The 22070-nt window shown below is 43.2% G+C and overlaps 2 protein-coding genes across 2 annotated transcripts in view; both read left to right on the top strand.

Moving 5' to 3' along the window:
- LOC135706300 (neuroligin-1-like) overlaps positions 1 to 22070 on the top strand; it is a 762843-nt gene that overhangs the window by 127457 nt on the left and 613316 nt on the right. The gene's annotated exons all lie outside the window — the stretch shown is intronic.
- LOC135706372 (uncharacterized) overlaps positions 10748 to 22070 on the top strand; it is a 32584-nt gene continuing 21261 nt past the window's right edge. Inside the window, exon 1 of the mRNA XM_065227983.1 lies at positions 10748 to 11854. Coding sequence (XP_065084055.1) covers positions 10748 to 11854 — 1107 coding nt within the window. The remainder of the gene's footprint in view (positions 11855 to 22070) is intronic.

Below are 22070 nucleotides of genomic sequence, written 5' to 3'. Positions count from 1 at the left end.
GAACCTAGTTTATCAATAATTTGTGCAGAAAAGTGAGTACGTGTCAGCCAGCTGTCCATTGAAAATGCTTGCTTTATTGGAAATGAAATAGTTTTTCTATAGGTTTTACAGTGGATCTCAAATTATAATACTTTGTATCTTTCGTATGCTCTTTTTTAGGATCACTCGAGGGGGACGACACATCTAAATCTCAATTCTAGGTGCTCAACAAATCTCACACTAGCTAATCAATCTTCGAAAAATCTTCTTTAATTTCTCGCATCTACTTGCATCGTGCATCATCTTTTTGCAATAAATCTTCAGAATCGTCATAAATCTTCTTACTATCTACTCAGCGTGCGCGCAGCTAACCACAGCAAAAAACAATTTTTCCTTCATCGTAGATAGAGTCGCCCCCCTCGGGATCACTCTTACTTTTTCGAAGATTTCCTTTTGTTCATCACTTAATTCCTTTGGCTCATGATACCATCAGTTAAAACTGTATTTTTAACTTTATCTCTATACATTCTTAGGTGTTTCTTAGAATATGATCATGTTGGTGTACGCTGATTCAAAAAGGAAATGGTAGTAACATTAAGCCACAGACAAACAGACGTAACTCTTTGAAAAACTTGTTCTTGAAAACATAGTATCTCAAAACATATAACTTCAGTAACGACATCTATCTGGCTTCTCGCGGAAAACAAGCTTGCCCGCTAACTCGTAAACAATATTGCATAAAATTTCTATAGAATATATAGAAACGTCAAAGTGATCCGATGCCAGCGCTGCGGCGAGTAGTTCGCGGAACTGATAATATTCAAATCAACCGTTAAATGCATGAACGAAGATACACAATGAAGAGTTACGTCTGTTTGTCTGTGATTAAGCTATCCATAGTTGGGCGTTGTTGAACGTGTGGTACTTGCACAACATTTCATGTGAGTACCAAAGTAACCATATAATCACAAAATAACTTTTCATGAAGGTTCAGAGTGAGAAAATGTCACTGAGATATGGTTAGTTTGATATTCAGATGACTATTAAATTAAACAACTAATCCTGGTTGTATCTCTTTTTCGTTTGCATGTAACACTATTTGATATTGCTAACCGCACCGCATTCCGGGTGATGAGCGAACCTGAAGAAGAAGAAGATGATCATGAACCCCTTCTCGGAACGAGTGCTTTGTTGATGGACCTGGTCTACGATTCAAGATTGGTTTCTGTAATGATAAGTATCACGATCTTCATCGAAATGTAAGTATTATTGACAATAATCATAACAATCAACTCGTATATACATTGAAATACATATATGCCGGCGCCGGTGGTGTAGTGGTAAGCGTGACTGCTTTTTAACACCCCAATGGGTCTGGGTTCAATCCCAGTCGAGGTCGGTGGGATTTTTCTAAGGCATAAAAATCTCTGGTCACGTCTTCCTTCGGAAGGGAAGTAAATCCGTTGGTCCCGGCCCATGTGTGTTGAATGGGTGCGATATTCTACGCAGGTGTGGAAGCTGCCTTACTGCACATTCGATTGCCGTCAATAGATGGCAATCGATGTCCGTCGGTGATTGGCACTAGACTGCGGAACAGAGACCGACGTTAAATAAAGGAAAGAAGAAGAAGAAGAAGAAGAAATACATATATAAATGGGAAGGGACGGTCCAACAGGGCACCCGATTGAAGCGATTAGGAAGGGGAGAGTGGGAATGCCAACTCCCTGTTGATAGCATTCCATGGATAAAGGGCGGGCTCTTTTTTTTTTTTTCCTTTATTAGAGAGATTTTTAGCCTAAGGCTAGTTCATCTCTTATGGCGGGCTCTTCTCCCCACTCATTGGGGCATCTTCCTGTTCGGGAACTTCTCTTTTTGACCAATTGGCTGATCAAGTTGCTGAAAGGAGATTCTTTACTGTTCCGTAGATGCGTATAGGCGACTTTGCCTATCGATCTACCCAATCCGTTTTTGGCCCTTCATACAGCGATATTTTGAGGACAATCAGAGGTTATTAAGCTTGATCAAGACAAACTGAGAAGAGAGCCCACTGCTGTCGGACTTAGTTTCCGTGCTAAAATGGGTGGTAAACCACTATCATCATCTATCTATCATCATCATATACCCAATGACATAAAAATAAATTAAAAACTTTGCTATAAATTTAATATTTGTTTAGTATCAATAAATCCATCAAATGGTCCGATGTCCCGTTCGACATGATGGCTTATTGTTAATTATTTTGCGTTATCTAAAATTTTATCGATTCCATCCATTTCCTATTTCATTATTCAGAACGTCACCACATCCCGCAAGCATCTTGAAAATACTACTCGTAAATGCTTGCTTGCAAGATAACCCGTTATCGCAAGAGTAACGTAGCAAATTAATTGCATCCCATTTTTCACCGAACAAAAAGAGTAGGACGCCTTCTGCATCGGACAACACTTTTCCATATCAGGGTGCTCGTGTTGGTGGAACATAACGACACCGTACCAGGAAATGGGTTTCTCCAAAACTAACTTACAACGACTCTAGAGAAAACGAGAAAGCAAGAAAAAAGTTAATTAATAGAAACATTTACCATTATTTTCTCTAACGCGTTGGAGTGGAGTCATTTTGCAACCCACTCGTTGATGCTGTATCTGATGGGTGAGCGAACATGCAACACACACACACACACCCACAGACCCACACCGACCGGTTCAAGTTGCACGCGAACTGACGTTTTTCTCACAATGCACAAGGGATTTGAAACGTTCGCTCGTTTCACCCTCATCATCATCAACATCAACACCGCACTGTGCTATCAACGTTGTTTGGTATAGAACAGTGTAGGATCATTAGCACCGCCTTCCACCTGCAGCTTGCTGTTGCTTTGAATCCTCATCTCTGCGTGATGATCACGTTACCTAGCAATTTGTTTTTGCCTTCGAGGTGAGGTGCGAGATGGGATTAAGGAACGGACGTTTCAGTCACTTTCTTGCAAGCACTTTTATTTTCTTTCGGAAATTCAGTTAACAACCGCGTGAGCATTGTTGTACCGGCTCAAGTTTCGCGAAAAACATGAGCCCGGCAGCGGATGTTGTCAAAAAATAAACCATAGCCTACTCAGATTTCCATAAAAAATACTAACTGCTAAAACTCAAAGAAATAGGCAACTCTCAAACAATGAGCTCCCACCCACAGCAACCCATCCGAACCGCATTAGCGGGACGTTTTGGTAGGGTAAATGACGGCCTCGGCATCCATTGACTATTTTCGGAAACAGGTCGCTGAATGTCTTTAAATGATTTCTAAGTCTTTCAGCTTCAATTAGATTAGGTACATGTTCACAACTCAGCAGTTTAAGGCAAAATAGTGAAAACAATGTGTAATTTTTTAATCGGCCTTCTTAGATTTGTATGAAAATTTGCGGATTTGTTTGCTATAGGTCATTGATTAATATTTTTTGAAGAGCTTTGAGTGGGTTGGTTAATTTCCTTTAAATTCCGTTATAATTGCTTATCTTTTGACAGATACGATTATTTCGTCTACTACTTGCAGACTTCAACAGTGCCAAGTACTCAACACCACTCAACACCATAAACCAACCCACTCAAAGCTCTTCAAAAAGGGATTCTGTTAAGAGGTTCGATAAATTTAAAAGATCAATATTTTTTGCTATTGGATCTTACTAAATTTTCAAAATGGTGCCATGAAAATGTCCAAGAATTTTTAGCATGGAAACGAAATTTCTGATTGAAATGGCCTCTGAGACAAAATTTTCAAATTTCAGAGAAATAAAAACAAAATGCGTAAACTCCAAATAACTCAAAATGTCCTTGTCCAAATTTTGACTATTTTTTTTAAATTAAAGTGTCTAAAAAAAAAAGTTTTAAAATGTTTTAAATTATGTACATTTCAAAATTGACGAAAATCATAGATCAAGAACTTAGGGTAAAAAATTAAAAAATTGTGTTAGAACGTTAGTGTTTGTTATTGTTAGTACGAAAATGACTTAAAATATCTTAAAATGTCATTGGTTTTGGAGTAAAAATAGCACGAAAATACTTAAGTTACATTTCTTTCTTAGTTTAAAGTGTCCATAATTTTAAACACTCAAAAAGTTTTCATTTTTATAAGCTATTTCTTTTAAAAAAATAACATCGAGCATGGGCATTTAGATATTAATACAAAACCATCTATTGGCCTTACTGACTACTATAACCAATACCATTAAAATTCTCAAATCATAAATAAAAAGTTTTTTATATAATTCCTTTTCCCAAAGAGTATCGACAAAACAAGAATTTTAAATGGTATTGGTTCTTAATAACCCATAGGTAAAAATTAGGTAAGGTTTACTTCCAAAAACCATAATCCGTAAGGTTAAAATTTTATAATACAAACGTTCATGTAAAGTTCCATAACCATTTCAGTTAAAGTATAGCAAGGATTATAAACAATTTTTAACCATTATTGGCAAGGTCAAGCAATGGTTCGCATTTATGCGGGAAATTAAATTTCAGAAGTACTGCCTATTTACGGTTGTATCTTTTCAATCTTATGAATGACTGATTTTTTACCAAAGCAGCTATGTTAAAACGTAATTTCATATGATATAGTCATAGGGTTAACTACCCCATTTCCGGCCTATTAAACACAACCCGCACTTAGTCTTTCTTAACCTAGCGCAGTTTAAAACCAAACGAAATGTTATTATTATTGATGGCTTCCAAATTTATTAACCTCTCCGTACGCACCGTAAAATTTGATAAAGAGAAACCAATCGTTGAGATATTGTCAAAAATCTAACACTGCTTCTTGACGCCAAACTCGGCCTACGGATTTCGAACTCGACCTAACGCATTGAAACGCCTTTGAAACGCAATTGAATTCACTTCGGCCTATCGGATGAAGGTAAAAATTGATTCGGTTGGAGCGCTTCTTTTGTTTTTGGGAATAATGGGTGCAAACCTTCATATCACGCGTTCTCATTCACTTCGTTCCATAGTTTATTAACTAAAGTATCGTACCAAACGTATAATTGACTTGCTAACTGTGAAATCATGGATTTATTAAGAGTTTTTTGCTCGCTAGGCCCAAAATGGGCGATTAGGCCGAAGTAGTTCTCTACCCTATATTATGCTAAATTGAAAATTTAAATTGAAACATTAGTGGTGCTCATATTGCCCCGAATGGACTTAAGTAATATTTTGTTAAGAAAATCTATAATGCTTATTAAAACCTGGAAAACCATCATGTCATAAATATAAGAAACCAATGACTATTTATAAATTTGCTGCAAGAATATCAACGATAAATTATAAGAAACTATTGATAGACCTCATTTTCTGATTCAGAAATCTTACAACAGTTTTGACATTTTGAGCTAGTCTAACATTTTTCGAATATTTGCTCTACAGAAAATTATTTTATTGGACTTAAATGAAATGGATAGTTCAAGTAGGCTTCAAGCATTAAGCCTGCAACAGATTGTTTGTAAAATATGTTCAATAAGTTGCGTTTTAAGCGGGTGCCCCATTGGCCATATTGCCCCACTTTCCCCTATGTGTGCTTGGCGCTTAGGGAAGCATGGGCACTGTTTAGACTGACGAGAATACTTTAATTCCCCTACATAATGGAAACACGGAAGATTTTTAGCCTGTGGGAAAAACTGTCTTGCTGCTGCCGTCGACGTTTAACTACCATCGGATGGTGCCGAGAGTGGAGGACGAGGGCTGTCACAAAAACTGGAAAATAGGATCTGAGTTATCCTCCCTGGAAATGGGAAGCTTGGTGGCAGTTCCTGCCAGGGTGCACAACCGAACAGGAAACAAGCAAAGCCCTTGTGAGAGTGAATTTTACTTGCACCGTGTCGACGACGACGTCGCTCAGTCGGTGGTGGATGCTGCCTTCACTTTGATGCGAAATTTTGCAGGAACTGTTAAGCTGTAGGTGCCACACTTTTGCCGCCGAGAGTATGTCTGAGTTCGGGTTGAGTTGGTTTTTGTCTTGCTTGAAAATGTGGCGGAAGCTTGTTCACCTTGTTCATGCTTGTTGGGTGCGTTTTGTGGGTCGGTACCTATCTGGTTGTCGGTAGGAAAAACCGGCGAGATCAAACAGTTTTTTGCTTGCTGGAATGGAAAATCGTTTGTTGATAATGAGAAAGAGTTTGCAAGCTATTTAAACGATGAGATATACCATAGAAAATATGAGAGCCGAATCTGTTTTTGATTTTTGACATTAGCTTCAAATGTTTTTGATGTCATCTTCTTGTTCATGACTGTTACGTCCAGGCCTGTCATGGGGGCTACTCACGGTTACTCAATTCAAAACCAGCTTCGAAGACCGTTTTTGTTATCCCTTCTTACAAAGAAGGGATACCCCATTGAAATCCGACTTATGTCTGTATGTGTGTGTGTGTGTGTAATATCAGTAACAACTGAACCAAATTGGACTTAACAATCGTCAAATGAATGGTACCATGGTTCCATATAACCAATCAGGCTAAGGCCTTGTTGTCTTCTGCTGTCCGATTAAATCTTCTCCTCTCTATTCGATCCATAGCCAAACGTCACCAGCCTCGTAGTCTGCGAAGGGTCGATCCACCTTGCCCGCTGCGTGCCTCTTCGCTTTCGAGAACCATTTTCACTGGGTCGTCGTGCGGCATTCTTACGACGTGCCCAGCCCACCGTAGTCGTCTAATTTTTGCAATGTGAACGATGGATGGTTCTCCCAGCAGCTTGAACCTTGACAGCCCTACCAAAGATCTCATTAGACTCCGTAACACCATTTGTAGGCAGTACCAGCGTACTGGCCTGCCTAACTAGAAGACCAATTGTAATCGATTAACAAAGATCATTCAGGCCAGGATGGTGGATCTCAGAAACAACGATTTTGCTAGTAAGATCCGCTCTCTCCCAGATTGTGCTAAGCCCTTATGGAAACTTACAAAAAATCTTAAAAACAAGCCTAGGCCCATTCCACCACTGACCCCACTGCATCGTCCCGGTGACCCAGTGGTTCATCTGATAACTCCTGAAGAGAAGGCTGCCGCGATAGGTCAACACTTCGTCAGCTCCCATAATCTCGGACAAAACAACATGAATCTGAGGTTGCTGAAAATGCAACCAATGTTTATCAGATTCCTAACATTTTTCCAGAGGAATCCGAGATTATGGCTGACGAACTGTTGGCCTATATCAAATCATCTAAAAACATGAAGGCCCCAGGTTTCGACAACATCCTGAATCTGGAACTCAAACACTTGAGTTCCAGATTCTACAACCATCTGGCACTGATTTTTAATTAGTGCCTCAGACTTGGCTACTTCCCCTCGTGTTGGAAGTCAGCTAAAGTCATACCCATTCGGAAACCTGGGAAGGATCCGTCTTCTCCTTCAAGTTATCGACAAATCAGCCTTCTCTCAGGGTTATCAAAACTGTTCGAAAGAGCACTGTACCACCGGCTCCTAACATCTGCCGATGAAAACAATTTGTTACTCGAGGAACAGTTTGGTTTTCGGAAAGGTCGTTCGACCGTCCACCAGCTGACTCGAGTAACAAACATTCTCATACGGAACAAGTCTGTTTCGAAAACATCTGCCGCCGCGTTGTTGGACGTTGAAAAGGCGTTCGACAATGTCTGGCATGATGCTCTGGTGTTCAAATTGAAGCAGTACGGTCTTCCAATCTTCCTAGTGAAGATAATAAACAACTATCTATCAGACAGGACGTTACGAGTCTCTCTGAATGGCATCACATCGGATGCTTTCAACATCGGTGCCGGGGTTCCACAAGGAAGCATCCTTGGCCCCATCCTATTCAATCTGTTCACCTCCGATATGCCGGCTCTCCCTGATGGTGGATCGCTGTCTCTGTTCGCAGATGACACATCCATCGTCTACAAGGGTAGGGTCATCGGAGCTCTGACTGTCAAACTTCAGAAAGGCCTGGACGTCCTGTCTGAATATTTCAACAGCTGGAAGATCCGTATCAACACGGCAAAGACCCAGGTCATTATCTTTCCACACTCTAAATATTTTTTTTTTCCTTTGGTTTGTTTTTTCCGTCGATCTTGTTTTCCGTGCTGAGCACCAATGCTACCGACGTGCCAGGAAGGCAGCTCCCACACCTGGACCCTACCTATCGACCCATCAACTCATGAACCGGGGACCAACGGCTTTACTTCCCATCCGAAGGAAGGCGTGATCAGAGATGTTAAGCCTCAGAACATCCCGGCGGCACCGACTGGGCACTCTAAATCTCCCAGACTTGTTCCGTCGGAGAATAATAAGATCTGCCTGAACGGCACAGCTGTGGAATGGTCCAAAGAGGTCGTATACCTCGGGCTAACACTAGACAGCAAGCTTCTTTTCAGGGAGCACGTTGACAAAACGAAAACTAAGATAAGATCGTTGTATCCACTTATCAACAGGAAGTCAACCATGTCCCTGAAAAATAAGCTTGCTGTCTACAAACAAATCATCCTTCCAGTAATCGAGTACGGTATGCCAATCTGGGAGAGTTGCGCAAAATGCCATCACCTTAAACTCCAAAGGATCCAGAACAAGATCCTTAGGATGGTCCTAAACAATCCCCCGCGGACTAGAAATTCTGAGATCCACCTCCTGGCTGGAATTCAGACATTAGAAGAACGGAGAGCATTCATCCTGGAAAACTTCAGAGTCACCTGTCTGAGATCAAATCATCAGATCATACGTGATCTAGCACGTTAGGTTAAGTTATACTCGTAGTTAGGTAGGTTATCACTTTTTTTAATTCAAATAAAACAAATCCCCAAAGGGGTATTCTGTAAACTAGTTGAAAAACGCATATATTAAATTAGAAAATCAAATTAAACTAAGATGAAGAGCCAGATAGGCTAATCAATTAATATGATAAACCAATGTACTATGTACGATAATCAACAGAAATAAACATAATTTTACTACTACTACTCAAGCATGGGAAAATCGTTCCATTTTGCATTCACTACTCACTCACACACATACAACATCAGAAACGAATAGCAGCTTGTGCGAGCCGCACTGATTTCGTTCGTATTCGCATTGCTTCTATTTTCTTCGATGAACTTTGAATTGAGCAAAACAGACAGCTGAGCGTAACATGAATGATTCTGAGTGTAGTAGTGTGGATGATTCCTCTCTTATTATTTTTTTTTCCATGCTGAGCCTTTTACGATTGCATTCTGCTGAGTGAGCTGAATGAGAATTTTGCAGAAAGAATCACTTTTTATTTTCTAGCTTTAAACATACATTAACACGTTTAAATCGCTATTAATATCGAGAAAACTTTTATACTGTAACACATAAAAATAAGCGTCACGCAAATAACATAAAACTGCTGTGGTCAATTCAACTGATTTAAATAAGTGAGCCAAAAAGTATCTGACTCATCTATTTAAATCGTTAGCATTCGGATTTTACGCATTCAATCTGGTTCTCTCTCGCTAGAGAAAATTGTTCGGCTACCTTTCAGTTTATCCTTCTTTCCTTCTACGGCTGTCAGTTCTGAGTCGAGTTGCAAAGTCACTTGGTTGGAAGAATTTACACTAGTTCGGCAATCTGTTTGTAGGTGAGGATGGCTATTTTGATTCTGTGGTGCTCGCGCGAGTGAATGAATTTCCTCATGCTTGCTACTACTCCCAGCAGCTGGTGCAATTCGTGGTTCATTCGCCTCCTCCATGTTCCTTCATCCATCTGCACTCCACCCTAGATAGTTCCACTTTTTGCCCATCTAGAACCCCTCGTCTTTCCCGTTGTCAGTGTCCAATCCATATTTTTGTTTGTGCCTCTTTCGACATTCCCATGTAAATAGGCGGAGCCTATTCTGTATAATCCTCACGCACGACAGAGAAGGTGTTAGTATATAAGTGAACGTCAAAGGGCGCAGTATTATTAGTAGTATTTTAGTCGTCTTACGATAAAAGTCAAGAAAATAAACATTGTTACACAGAGAAGCCGAATTTTTCATTTCTCCACTAAAGGGAGCATCATTCCGATCCTATCCACTGCGGAACTGAAGCATCTGATCGCTGCTGTTGCTGAACCTGTTGCCGAACAGTCCACCCGTCCCGTTGCTCATCGGAGCAGCACCCAAGGAAGCAATTAGTGTTGATTCCTTCGATTCGGTCCACAATTAGATCCCTCCCGTGGTAGTCTAATGTGGATACCGTTTTGACTGCACACGGATCACCTATTGCTTAACTGTAATCAAATACCCGCTGCTGGAGCACCAACTAGAGAATCCAACAATCTCTGGCCTGTTGGTTGTTATCCAGTGGCAATTTTTGATTATTCCCCGAAGGGAGTTCCATTCCGGAGATTTTTACGTTGCCATGTGCGGTGCGGTACGTTGCGTTGTGCGGTGCCATTGTTTGGTCCTTCGAACCGGATTCAGCATCGGTGCTTTGCAGTTGCAGTTGGATAATTTAGTAGCTCTAGTGGAGAAACCATCCATCACCATCGTTCGCGTTCCGAAGGTACAGTTCGCGCGAGTGAAGTGAAAATATTGAAGCACGTCCAAACGAGTTTTAGAAAAGACAGTACAGTGGTGTGTGTGCCCAGTTGGGACGAAGAAAAGACAGTACAGTCGTGTGTGTGCCCAGTTGAGACGAAGAAAAGACAGTACAGTCGTGTGTGTGCCCAGTTGGGACGAAGAAAGAACAGTAGTGTAGTGAGTGTGCCCTATTGGGCTGAAGAAACAGTCGCAAGTTCCACGCATCTATGTCGCTGCTCCACACCCCCCAAAAAGGTGCTGCTAAGATGGCCGATGTGAAGACGCTCGTACATCTTCGTGGCCAAGCGAAAGCCAAGGTGACCAGGATACGGAAAGCCATTGAAGAGACTTCGGAAGCTGGCGTTGTTCAATTTACCCTCGCCCAGCTAAAGGTGTATGCCAAGAATCTGGAGGCCCACTTCCAAGAGTACCTCAGTTTCCATCACCAAATCATTGCATTGCTGCCGCCGGAAAAGCTAGATCAGAACGATGATACGTACATTCAGTTTGAGACTCATCACATCGAAACCGCTACGATGGTGGAAGCCCTGATCCAGTCCGTTATACCGCAACCCACTCCTCCCGCAGTAGTGCCCATGCCTGCGCCAGGTTTCCAGCAACAGCAAATTGTTGTACAGCAGCAACCGCTTCCGGTTCCTATCCCTTCGTTTGATGGGAAGCCGGAGAATTGGCCAAGGTTCCAGCAGGTGTTTTCGGATATCATGGCCAGATCCAGGGACTCCAATGCAGTCAAGCTACACCATCTTGAGAGGGCACTTGCGGGTGGATCTGCCGCCAAGATCATCGACCCAAAAACGCTCAGTGAAGGCAATTTCATCCATGCTTGGGAGCTGCTGCTTGACGTTTACGAGGACGAACGAAAGGCAGTAGATTCGCATATCCATGGCTTGCTGAGCTTGAAACGTATGAGCAAGGAGTGCTCCAAGCAGATGAGGGAGCTCATAAACGAATTAACCCGCCACGTTGAAGGTTTAAGGCTGTTGGAGCAGAATTTGGAAGGCGTTTCCGAGCGTTTTGTTGTCGTCGTCCTATCCGATGCATTCGATCCCGAGACGCGGAAGCAGTGGGAGGCCACCATTCCCCATAAGCAGATTCCGAATTACGAAGACACCGTGACGTTTTTGAAGGAGCGATGTTCGTTGTTGGAGCGTTGTGAAGCCAGTCACCCAAGGTCGTCGTCAGCCAAGGAATGCAGTCAGAAGTCTATCCCGAAGCCCCCTACGATGAAATCGTTCGCTATGGCTACACCCGTAGCTAATAGTGATGCGAAATGTGAGATCTGCAGTGCGAGCCATCCCAACTTTAAGTGTGATAAGTTTATATCTCTGACGGTACCCCTACGCAGAGTCAAGGTAAGAGAGCTTAATCTCTGTTTTAACTGTTTGAGAAAGGGCCACCTTGCATCTAAATGCCCTTCGAGTAAATCCTGCCAGGAGTGTCAAAGCAGACACAATACGTTACTTCATGAGCCCAAAGTTTCAAAACCTGATCCAAGCCTCGTTCCAAGGTCCAACCCAGAATCCACCAAAGTTGTCGTTAATTCCCAAGTTCCTGCTCTGGTTGAAAGTGTATCGTCATTGTCCAATCCGGTTCATAAGGTTCCTCGATCGGATGGCACGCTTTTGCTTACGGCCATAATTGATGTCCTAGACAGTAATGGAAATCCCCACCCTTGCCGTGCATTCCTCGACTGTGGTTCCCAACCACATTTGGTGTCCCGTTCGTTTGTTGAATATTTGGAAATTGAACAGAAACCTACACATGTGGAAATTTTCGGAGCTACCGGTAAAAAATCGGTGCTGGACAAAAGGGTGACACTTTCGATCCGTTCTCGTTGCATGGAATTTCAGGCCCAAATAGAATGTTTGGTCACCGATGTGGTTACTGGTCCTCTCCCTGGTCGAAAACTAGATACCCGATCATGGAAAATTCCTTCAGGTTTATCCCTTGCCGATCCTACCTTCCATACACCCGGAGAAGTCGATTTGCTGATTGGTGTTAAACTGTTCTTCCACTTGATGTTACCCGGGCAGTTGATGTTGGGAAATCAGTTACCGATCCTAAGGGAAACCCGATTGGGTTGGGTTGTTGCTGGTGGTGCTGAGGGTGCAGATGAGACTCAGCATTGCTACACGGCTAGTTTGCGGCCCCTCACAGAATGCATGGAAAGGTTTTGGTCGATTGAGTCGATTGAGTCTAGTGATGCTGTGTCTAAGGAGGAGCAAGATTGTGAGCAGCTTTTCAGTTCCACTTCCGTTCGAAACCCTGATGGTACTTACACTGTCCACCTTCCGTTGAAGGAATCCGTAAGTGAGTTAGGTAATAACCGATCGTTGGCCCTAAAGCGTTTCCACATTCTGGAGCATCGATTCAGTAAGAATGCCGATTTGAAGGGTGCTTACGTTGATTTCATCAACGAGTATAAGTCGTTGTCCCATTGTAAGGAAGTTTCCGAGGTAGATGACGTCCCTGGGAAGTTGGTTCACTATTTACCTCACCATGCGGTTTTGAAACCAAGTAGTTCCACCACCCGTTTAAGAGTTGTCTTCGATGCCTCGGCTCGAACAACTGGTCCATCTCTCAATGATGTTTTGATGATCGGTCCGACGGTTCAGCCTGACATTTTTTCACTAAATCTGCGGTTCCGCAAACATCGTTTTGCATTAAAGGTTGATGTTTCAAAAATGTTTAGAAGAATCAAGGTTAATGAGGATCATTCTCCCCTTCAGAGAATTTATTGGAGGGAAAACCCTGATGACCCACTTCAGATCCTAGAGTTGACAACCGTTACATATGGGACAGCCAGTGCTCCATTCTTGGCCACCCGAACATTGTTGCAGTTAGCCCGTGATGAATCCCACCATTTTCCAACAGCTTCCAAGGTTTTAGAAGAGGATGTTTATATGGATGACGTGGTATCAGGAGCTGACACCATTGAGCAGGCCATTGCTCTTCGTGTGGAGTTGACAAATTTGTTGAACTCTGGAGGTTTCCCAGTCCACAAGTGGTGTGCGAGTGATCCAGCCATTCTCGACACAGTTCCTGATGAAGATCGTGAGAAATTCATGGAGTTAGTGGATTCAGATTTCAACAAGGTCATCAAAACCCTGGGTCTATTATGGGATCCAGATGAGGATATTTTTCGTTATCATTGTGAACTGAAGTTACAGTCTCCGCCCATCACAACCAAACGTATCGTCCTCTCTGAGATTGCTAGGATATTTGATCCATTGGGGCTAATTGCTCCAGTAATCGTTTTGGCAAAGGAGATTATGCAGTGTTTATGGAAGGATGGTTTGGGTTGGGACGACTCGTTGGAAGGTGATGTTTTGCAATCTTGGCTTACATTTAGAGATTCGTTGAAGTACATTGATATGATCAAAATTCCCCGCTACGTTGGATTGGTAGATGTCAGACGCGTCGAAATACATGGGTTCGCTGACGCTTCCAATCGTGCTTACGGAGCAGTCGTTTATCTGAGAGTGGTTTCTGCTAACGAGGTCAAGGTTTCGCTGCTCTGCAGTAAATCAAGGATTGCTCCCCTGAAACCTTTGACAATTCCCAAAATGGAATTATGTGCCGCCTTATTGTTGTCCAGACTGGTCCCCAAGTGCGTCTCGTCTTTGAAGATTGACATTCAGCGTATCTGCTTGTGGTCCGACAGTCGTATTGTGCTTGCTTGGTTGAAGAAGTCTGCCAGTCAGCTCGAAGTGTTTGTCCGCAATCGCGTGACGGAAATCAATTCAAACACCGACGGATGTTACTGGTCATACATCCGTTCTGAAGACAACCCAGCCGATGTTGTGTCCAGAGGACAGTTTCCACAGGTTCTAGCGATTAATAGTTTGTGGTGGAGTGGACCGTCCTTTTTGAAATTACACCAGTATGAAGTCACCGTTCCTGATTCGTTACCAGAATCAGAATTACCAGATGTTATTTCGGTTATAACTGCTGCCTCTGTTCCGGTTGTTCAGCAAGACGTTCCTTTTCTTGAAGCTTTCGGTTCATTCCGAAAATTGCAGAGGGTTGTTGGGTATGTCTTACGTTTTGTGAACAACTGCAGATGCAGCCGAGCGGACCGTTTGTGTAATAAAAATTTGACCATACCCCAATTACGTAAATCGATGACTGTTATTATTGGATTGGTTCAACGTCTGGAATGGTCGGATGAAATTAATCTGATTTCGTGTGGAAAGCCTAGTCGTCATCTAGCAACGCTAGATCCAGTGTTGGTGGATGGCCTGTTGAGAGTAGGTGGTAGATTAGAGAATTCTCGCCTGCCTTATGATGCTCGACACCAATTATTGCTTCCGAATAAGAGCCCTGTTTGTGAACAGCTTATTCGTGATATGCATTTGGAAAATCTTCATCTTGGACCCTCCGGATTGATGTCACTTCTGCGACAGAGGTTCTGGTTGATTAACGCCAAATCAACCATTCGTAAGGTATTGAGAAAATGTGTTACCTGTTTTCGATCTCGCCCTCGTTGTTTACAGCCCATGATGGGTCGTTTGCCCGAAGCTCGTGTCGTTCCTTCCGCTCCATTTTCTCGCACCGGTGTGGACTTTGCCGGGCCGGTATTCATAAAGGTTGGTCTTCGGAAGTCCGTGCGAGTAAAGGCCTACATTTGTATTTTTGTGTGTCTCGCTACCAAGGCCATTCACTTAGAATTAGTTTCTGATCTCTCGTCCGCGGCTTTTGTAGCAGCTCTCCTCCGATTTATTAGCCGTCGTGGTCTGGTAGAGGAAATTCACTCTGACCACGGCACAAACTTTGCTGGAGCAAGGTCGGATCTTCACGATCTTTATTTAATGTTCCGGGATGATCAGGTCAAAGGAAGGATTGATGAATTCTGTAGCGCTCGAGAAATCGTCTGGAAATTCATACCACCTCGGTCTCCGAATTTTGGGGGATTGTGGGAGGCTGGTGTGAAGAGTACAAAAACCCACTTACGTAAGATTTTGTCCAATGCCTGTCTCACCTTTGAAGAATTCTACACTGTCCTTACACAAATTGAGGCAGTGCTTAATTCGCGGCCTCTCTTCGCCAACTCGTTGGATACCCATGAACCATCTGCCTTGACACCTGGCCATTTTCTTATTGGCAGAGAGTTGGTCGCTATTCCAGAACCTACGCTTGAAGAAATCCCTACAAATCGTTTAAACCGTTGGAAGTATTTGCAAGCTCTCCGGGAGCATTTTTGGAGACGTTGGTCAAACGAGTACCTAAATACCTTGCAAGCTCGTTCAACATGGATCAAAGGTTCTTCGAACGTAGTTCCCGGGCTAATTGTCCTTATTAAGGAGGACAACCTTCCTCCACAATCATGGAAACTGGGCAAGATTTTGAAGGTTTATCCTGGCAGTGATTCAATAGTTAGGGTAGTAGACGTCAAGACATCTACTGGAGTATACCGTCGCTCAGTCTCAAGGCTAGCACCACTTCCAATTGAAGAAAATGATAAAGCTCTCGCACCTGCAGATCCACATCGCAACCCGGGGGGAGAATGTTCGGTTCCGAACGTTTGAATTTGCGTTAATATGTCCATTTTGTCCCTATCTTCCCTTACATTCCAAACGAAAAGTTGAATCTTTTTGCCCATCTAGAACCCCTCGTCTTTCCCGTTGTCAGTGTCCAATCCATATTTTTGTTTGTGCCTCTTTCGACATTCCCATGTAAATAGGCGGAGCCTATTCTGTATAATCCTCACGCACGACAGAGAAGGTGTTAGTATATAAGTGAACGTCAAAGGGCGCAGTATTATTAGTAGTATTTTAGTCGTCTTACGATAAAAGTCAAGAAAATAAACATTGTTACACAGAGAAGCCGAATTTTTCATTTCTCCACTAAAGGGAGCATCATTCCGATACTATCCACTGCGGAACTGAAGCATCTGATCGCTGCTGTTGCTGAACCTGTTGCCGAATAGTCCACCCGTCCCGTTGCTCATCGGAGCAGCACCCAAGGAAGCAATTAGTGTTGATTCCTTCGATTCGGTCCACAAATAGATCCCTCCCGTGGTAGTCTAATGTGGATACCGTTTTGACTGCACACGGATCACCTATTGCTTAACTGTAATCAAATACCCGCTGCTGGAGCACCAACTAGAGAATCCAACAATCTCTGGCCTGTTGGTTGTTATCCAGTGGCAATTTTTGATTATTCCCCGAAGGGAGTTCCATTCCGGAGATTTTTACGTTGTGCACCGCACAATGCGTCTTCTTATTTCTCTGCTTGTATAATTTTCGGTGGTCACCAGTGAACCCAAATACACAAACTCATCGACCACCTCGATTTCGTCACCGTCAATCTTAACTCGGGGTGGGAAACTAACATTGTCCTCCATAGAACCTTTTCCTTTCATGTATTTTGTCTGCGTTGATGTGTTTATGCTAAGTACAATCCACCTAGCTTCAGCCTTCAATCTGATGTACGTTTCCGCCATCTTCTCAAAGTTTCGTGTCATGATGTCGATTTCATAGGCGAAGCCAAGAAGCATGATGGACTTCCTGAAGATCGTGTCACTCTTGTCTATCCCAGCTCTTCTGATCACCCATGAATCCCGCCTGGTATTGTTCCACAAAATCTCTTCAAATGGTGACAGGTGGCAGCATATAATTTAGGAGAGTACCTTGTAGGTTGCGCTCAGCAGTGTAATCGCGCAATAGTTTCAGCAGTCCAACTTGTTGCCCTTACGGAAATATCGCCTCCTCCCAAATCTTGGTAATTACCCAGTGCAGCGCTCTAGTCAGTGCTTCACCACCGTATTTTAATAGCTCACTTGGTAGTTGATCTACACCAGTTGCTTTGTTGTTCTTCAGCCGACCGATCTCCTCCTCAACTTCTTGAAGATTAGGGTTCGGTAGCCTGTCGTCTTCTGCGCATGCTCCAAGGTCTTTTGCCGTGCCACCTTCGTTTTCTGTTGTATCTGATTTTTCATTCGATCTCGGTCTTCCTGCTCACGCTTCTTCCTTCGGAAAACCGAGTTTTGTCTGTTTCGCGCTTGTCTGTATCGCTCCACATTCAATCTCGTACGGTGTTGTAGCATTCTACTAACAGTTTGCATTTGCCGTCAAACCAGTAATTACTTCAGTTCGGGATCGCAGTACCTAGTGCCGCTGCAGCAGTGCTACCTATGGCGGAAAGGAGGTCCCTCCAGCCATCTTCAAGGGTAGCTGCGCCAAGCTGCTCTTCCATGGGTAGTGGACCTTCCAGCTGCTGCGCGTAATCCTGGGCAACTCCGGCGTCCCTTAATTGCTCAATGTTGAGTTGCGGGGTTTGACTTCGACGGGTGTTATGCACAGTCCAGAGATTTGAGCGCATACATATTGCAACTAAGTAGAGGTCGTAGGTATAGTATGTGACGGACTAGAATTTTGCGTTGATTAGAAAGTGAGGCTGCAAAATTCACGCATCGTTGGCCGTTGTCGTTTGAAACGGCATGCAGGCTGTTTGGCCCGATTACCGGTCTATACATTGCTTCCCGTCCTACATGAGCGTTCATGTCGCCGATGACGATTTTGAGGTCCCGTTGCGAACTGCTGCGCATAGAATGTTTCTTTCTCATCGTTGGTTCTCCTTTCGTGTGGGCAGTGCACGTTGATGATGCTGTAGTTGAAGCAACGGCCCTTAATCCTCAATTGCACATCATCGCGTTGATCGGCTGCCAACCAATCACACGTTGGCGCATCTTACCCAGCACTACAAATCCGGTTCCCAGCTCGTTGGTGGTGCCACAGCTCTGGTAGAAGGTAGCCGCTCGATGTTCGCTTTCCCATACCTTTTTTCCCGTCCAGAAAAGTTCCTGCAGTGCTAAAGGGTGTCCACGATGAAATTGCCACACTATGAAATTGCTCTAACTTTTTAACCGTTGGGTAGAATTCAATGAAAATTAAAGTCCTGTGATCAAAACTCGCGGAAATGGAGTCGAAAGAACAGCTCGTGCGTGATAAAATCTTGCGCATTCATCACGAGAACAAGGATCTCTCGCATCTTTCCATCGCTAAAACGTTGGGAATCGCGAATTCCACGGTGTCGCGAGTGATTAAGCGGTTCGAGGAACGGTTGACCACCGATCGGAAGCCCAGAAGTTAAGGAAAAAGTATTCCGTACAACACCAAAAATCACAACCGCGTAGTTGGGGCCTTCAACCGAAATCCGAACGCCTCCGTTTAGGGATGTGGCTAAGAAGCTGCACCTAAGCCGAAGTTTTGTCCAGAAGGCCAAAACTAAGGCTGGGCTTCGAACATTCAAGGTACAAAAGGCCCCTAATCGCGACGAGAAGCAGAACAAGTCCGCCAAAACCCGTGCCAGGAAGTTGTACCTCAACATGCTGACGAAAGTTGAATGCTGCATCATGGACGACGAAACATATGTGAAGGCCGACTTCAAACAGATCCCCGGCAACCTGTTTTTCACGGCCAAGGATAAGTTCAGCGTTCCGGAGCATGTCCGCACTCAGAAGATGTCCAAATTTGCGAAGAAATTCCTGGTTTGGCTAGCCATCTGCACGTGCGGGAAGCGGAGTGCACCTTTCGTGACCCAGGACACGATGAACGGACAGGTGTACATCGCCCCATCGAGAAGTACTGGGCGATTATGAAGCAGCACCTTCTTAAACGACCTAAGGTAGTGAAGACAGTCGAGGAACTGAAGAAAGTATGGGTTTACATGCAACAAACGGTTGATTCACAGGTTGTGCAGAATCTTATGGCCGGGGTTAAGGCCAAGGTGCGGGCATTTGCGTATGGACTGTAAATAAAATACGAGTAAAATGGTAAAATGAAGTTTAATAGTTATTTCTCAATCCCTGAAAATTTGATGGCAATCGGATGAAAACTCGAATTTTGCGAATCAATTTTGTGTGTGGCAATTTCATCGTGGACACCCTTTATGACTTCAAAGTTGTGTGGTTGAAGTTCATCATAGGCTAACCTATCGCAGCCCGGGAAACCGATCGATTTGCAGTTTCATGTTCCGAGTTTCCAATCGTAGTTCTTATTTCGTTGCGTAGGTCTGTGCCGATTGTTTATGTTGTGTGCAAGTTTATGTTTTTTCCAGAGCGGCTTGTTGGGCCTGCCCCAACCCCCTGTCTCACCGTGGGACCATCGTACACAGCTCTGTTTAGAGTCCCACGATGGTACTAGGACAGTGATCAGCCGCTCCTAACATGGAGTACAGATACCTTTTAGAGCCGCACCTCCATGGTGAACAGACGCTCGGGTTTGGTTAAGCATTTCCTCTTTCACCGTACTATGGTTGCCGCGCCAGTGTTCGCGTCGCACCTCTTCACTTTGTTATTATTGGACTGGCAACAATGCCCAGGCTACGCCACCCAGCTGTGTCCATGTTTCAGCTGGTAGTCTTTTGTTATGTTTTGTATGACTCGGGGAGGCGTGAAGTAGGAACTTGTGAGGACCAGAGCTAGATATTCCGCTCCTTCCAGGTTGTCAACTCACCATTTTGTAACCCAAAATGAAATTAACTAGAGTTACAAAAACCATAGTAGGGGAAATGGCTCTAATGTTGGCCTATGGATCTAAGATTGGGCCCATCGCTAAAAATCTGCTATTTATCAATTTATCTAGATGAATGCGTCATTGAGACAGTACTAATGGATATTTTTGGTCGCTATTGAAAATTTAGTCGATTGCTGAATTTATGTATGGGCCCAAGTTAGGAGCATTTAGGTCGACATTACATCCATTTCCCCTATTTTTATTGAAAATTGTTGCATTTGCTCTATTTTTTGTCTTGTGACCGAACATATTTTTTGTTTGTTTTGGGGTTACTTTGAAGATTCTCGATGAATGTAGGAAAGCATGCGCAAACCACCACCGAACACAACCACTCACCACGCAGTGATTTAATAAACACCGTTTCTTGAGACCGGATGGAATTCAACTTTGAAATCTGTGTTAGGGAAATCGCTTTGAGAAGTCAATCAATGATAATTTTAACTATCCAAGCAAAAATTGCACATTCGTGAAATTTTCAAAAGTGATATTAAGAAAAAATGATAAAGTTTTAAATTTAACAGATTTGTAGAAATATATCTGATCGATTTGTGATACAATTATTGAAATTGGACCAGGGGCAGCTGAGTTATTAACGTTCAAAACCTGCCATAATTTTGTTACACGTCCCATTTTTGGTTTTCACAAAGTGTACCCTCATATATAAATCTCAGACGTAGTCCTACATCAGAAAAACACATAACCATTATTCCTTATCGTTCTCTATAATCTTAAAAATAGATGTTTAAGGCCTACTTTGGTGCAATAAGACCACTGAAAAGCGCATAGGTTTCGTAGAACATTAGAATAGATTTTTAAAAGGAATTAGTTGGGGAGTTTGTAGATAACATCCCAACAAACTAATTATGTCACGTTTTAGCTGAAGAAGCAATGTTTGTTGAGAATAAACCCAACTTGTAAATAGAACGATCCGTCAAAAGCACTACCCACAATCCTTAGCATCCACACTCTCTGATGTTACCCTGGATGATGTCCTGGGTGTTTGGTCATGGATATTGTGGGACTGCATTCAGTCATTATGCTGAAATACGTAAGGATGAATTGGTTATCTAGCCGAAGATTTTTTGGGAATCGACTGAAATTTAAAATTTTAGAATTTAAATGGCAATCTAATTTTTCTAACCTTCTAAAAGTTATGGCTATGGGCTCTGGAGATCAGTTCTAGATGACCAAGAAACTGTAAATAAATTATCAATTTACATTTCGCTTGGTTCGCCATAATGTATGTCTCATAAAAGCGTTTCGTCGATCTGATAAGCCACGATAAGGATGTTTCCATGTGTCACGAGTGGATGAAGCCATCCATATCTCAGTTGAAGGAAAGCTGCTTGCGTGAGCTCCTTTATTTACTTCAACAACAACTCCCAAATTGTAGTCACTACTTCCGGTTATGTTATCACCACAACCCACCATGCTCGATAAGTTTTCGCGACCCAAATCCCATAAAAAATAATTTATTCACTCTCTTGGTTCATCCGGAACATGCTCCAGACGTAACGTGCGAGCCGTTGAACTTCTAGGGGACCACCCATTATGGGGCGGCTGTAATGAAAATTGCTCCGCATAAATTGGCGTCATCCTCCATCGTTGGAGCGAGGACTGAATTCAAGAGAGAAAATCCTTCCTTGCGAGGGTCGCCACATCGGCAAACAGCATCGAGCCCTTAGTTTACGGGTGACACTGGAAGGGCAATTCGCGTGGCAACAACAACAACAACATCAGAAACCAGGCTGAAATTAATAGCGACTACAGAGAACTATAATACCCGGTGGAAAGAAAGTCCTGCCTGGGTCGGGCAAAATTGAGGTTAACATCTTCGTGACTGTAATTAAAAGTTGTTCCACTTCTCCACCGTCTTTGGGATGCTTTGGAAATTGTATAGAGCCATCTATAGCTCCTAGGAGAAGATCCAATGGCGTCACCGCCGACCGGAACGAATGGGAAAAAGTGTTGAACCTAACCGAGGGCGTCATCATTTTCACAACTGCAGTGGAACGAACGGCGGAAAACCAACGGCCAGAAAGTCAGGTTT

Source organism: Ochlerotatus camptorhynchus, unplaced genomic scaffold (assembly GCF_037179485.1).
Source record: "Ochlerotatus camptorhynchus isolate MF236.1 unplaced genomic scaffold, CSIRO-AGI_Acam_v1.1 ptg000277l, whole genome shotgun sequence".
NCBI lineage: Eukaryota > Metazoa > Arthropoda > Insecta > Diptera > Culicidae > Ochlerotatus > Ochlerotatus camptorhynchus.
The sequence above is the reverse complement of the archived record's forward strand: the minus strand, read 5'-3'. Positions and strand labels throughout refer to the sequence as shown.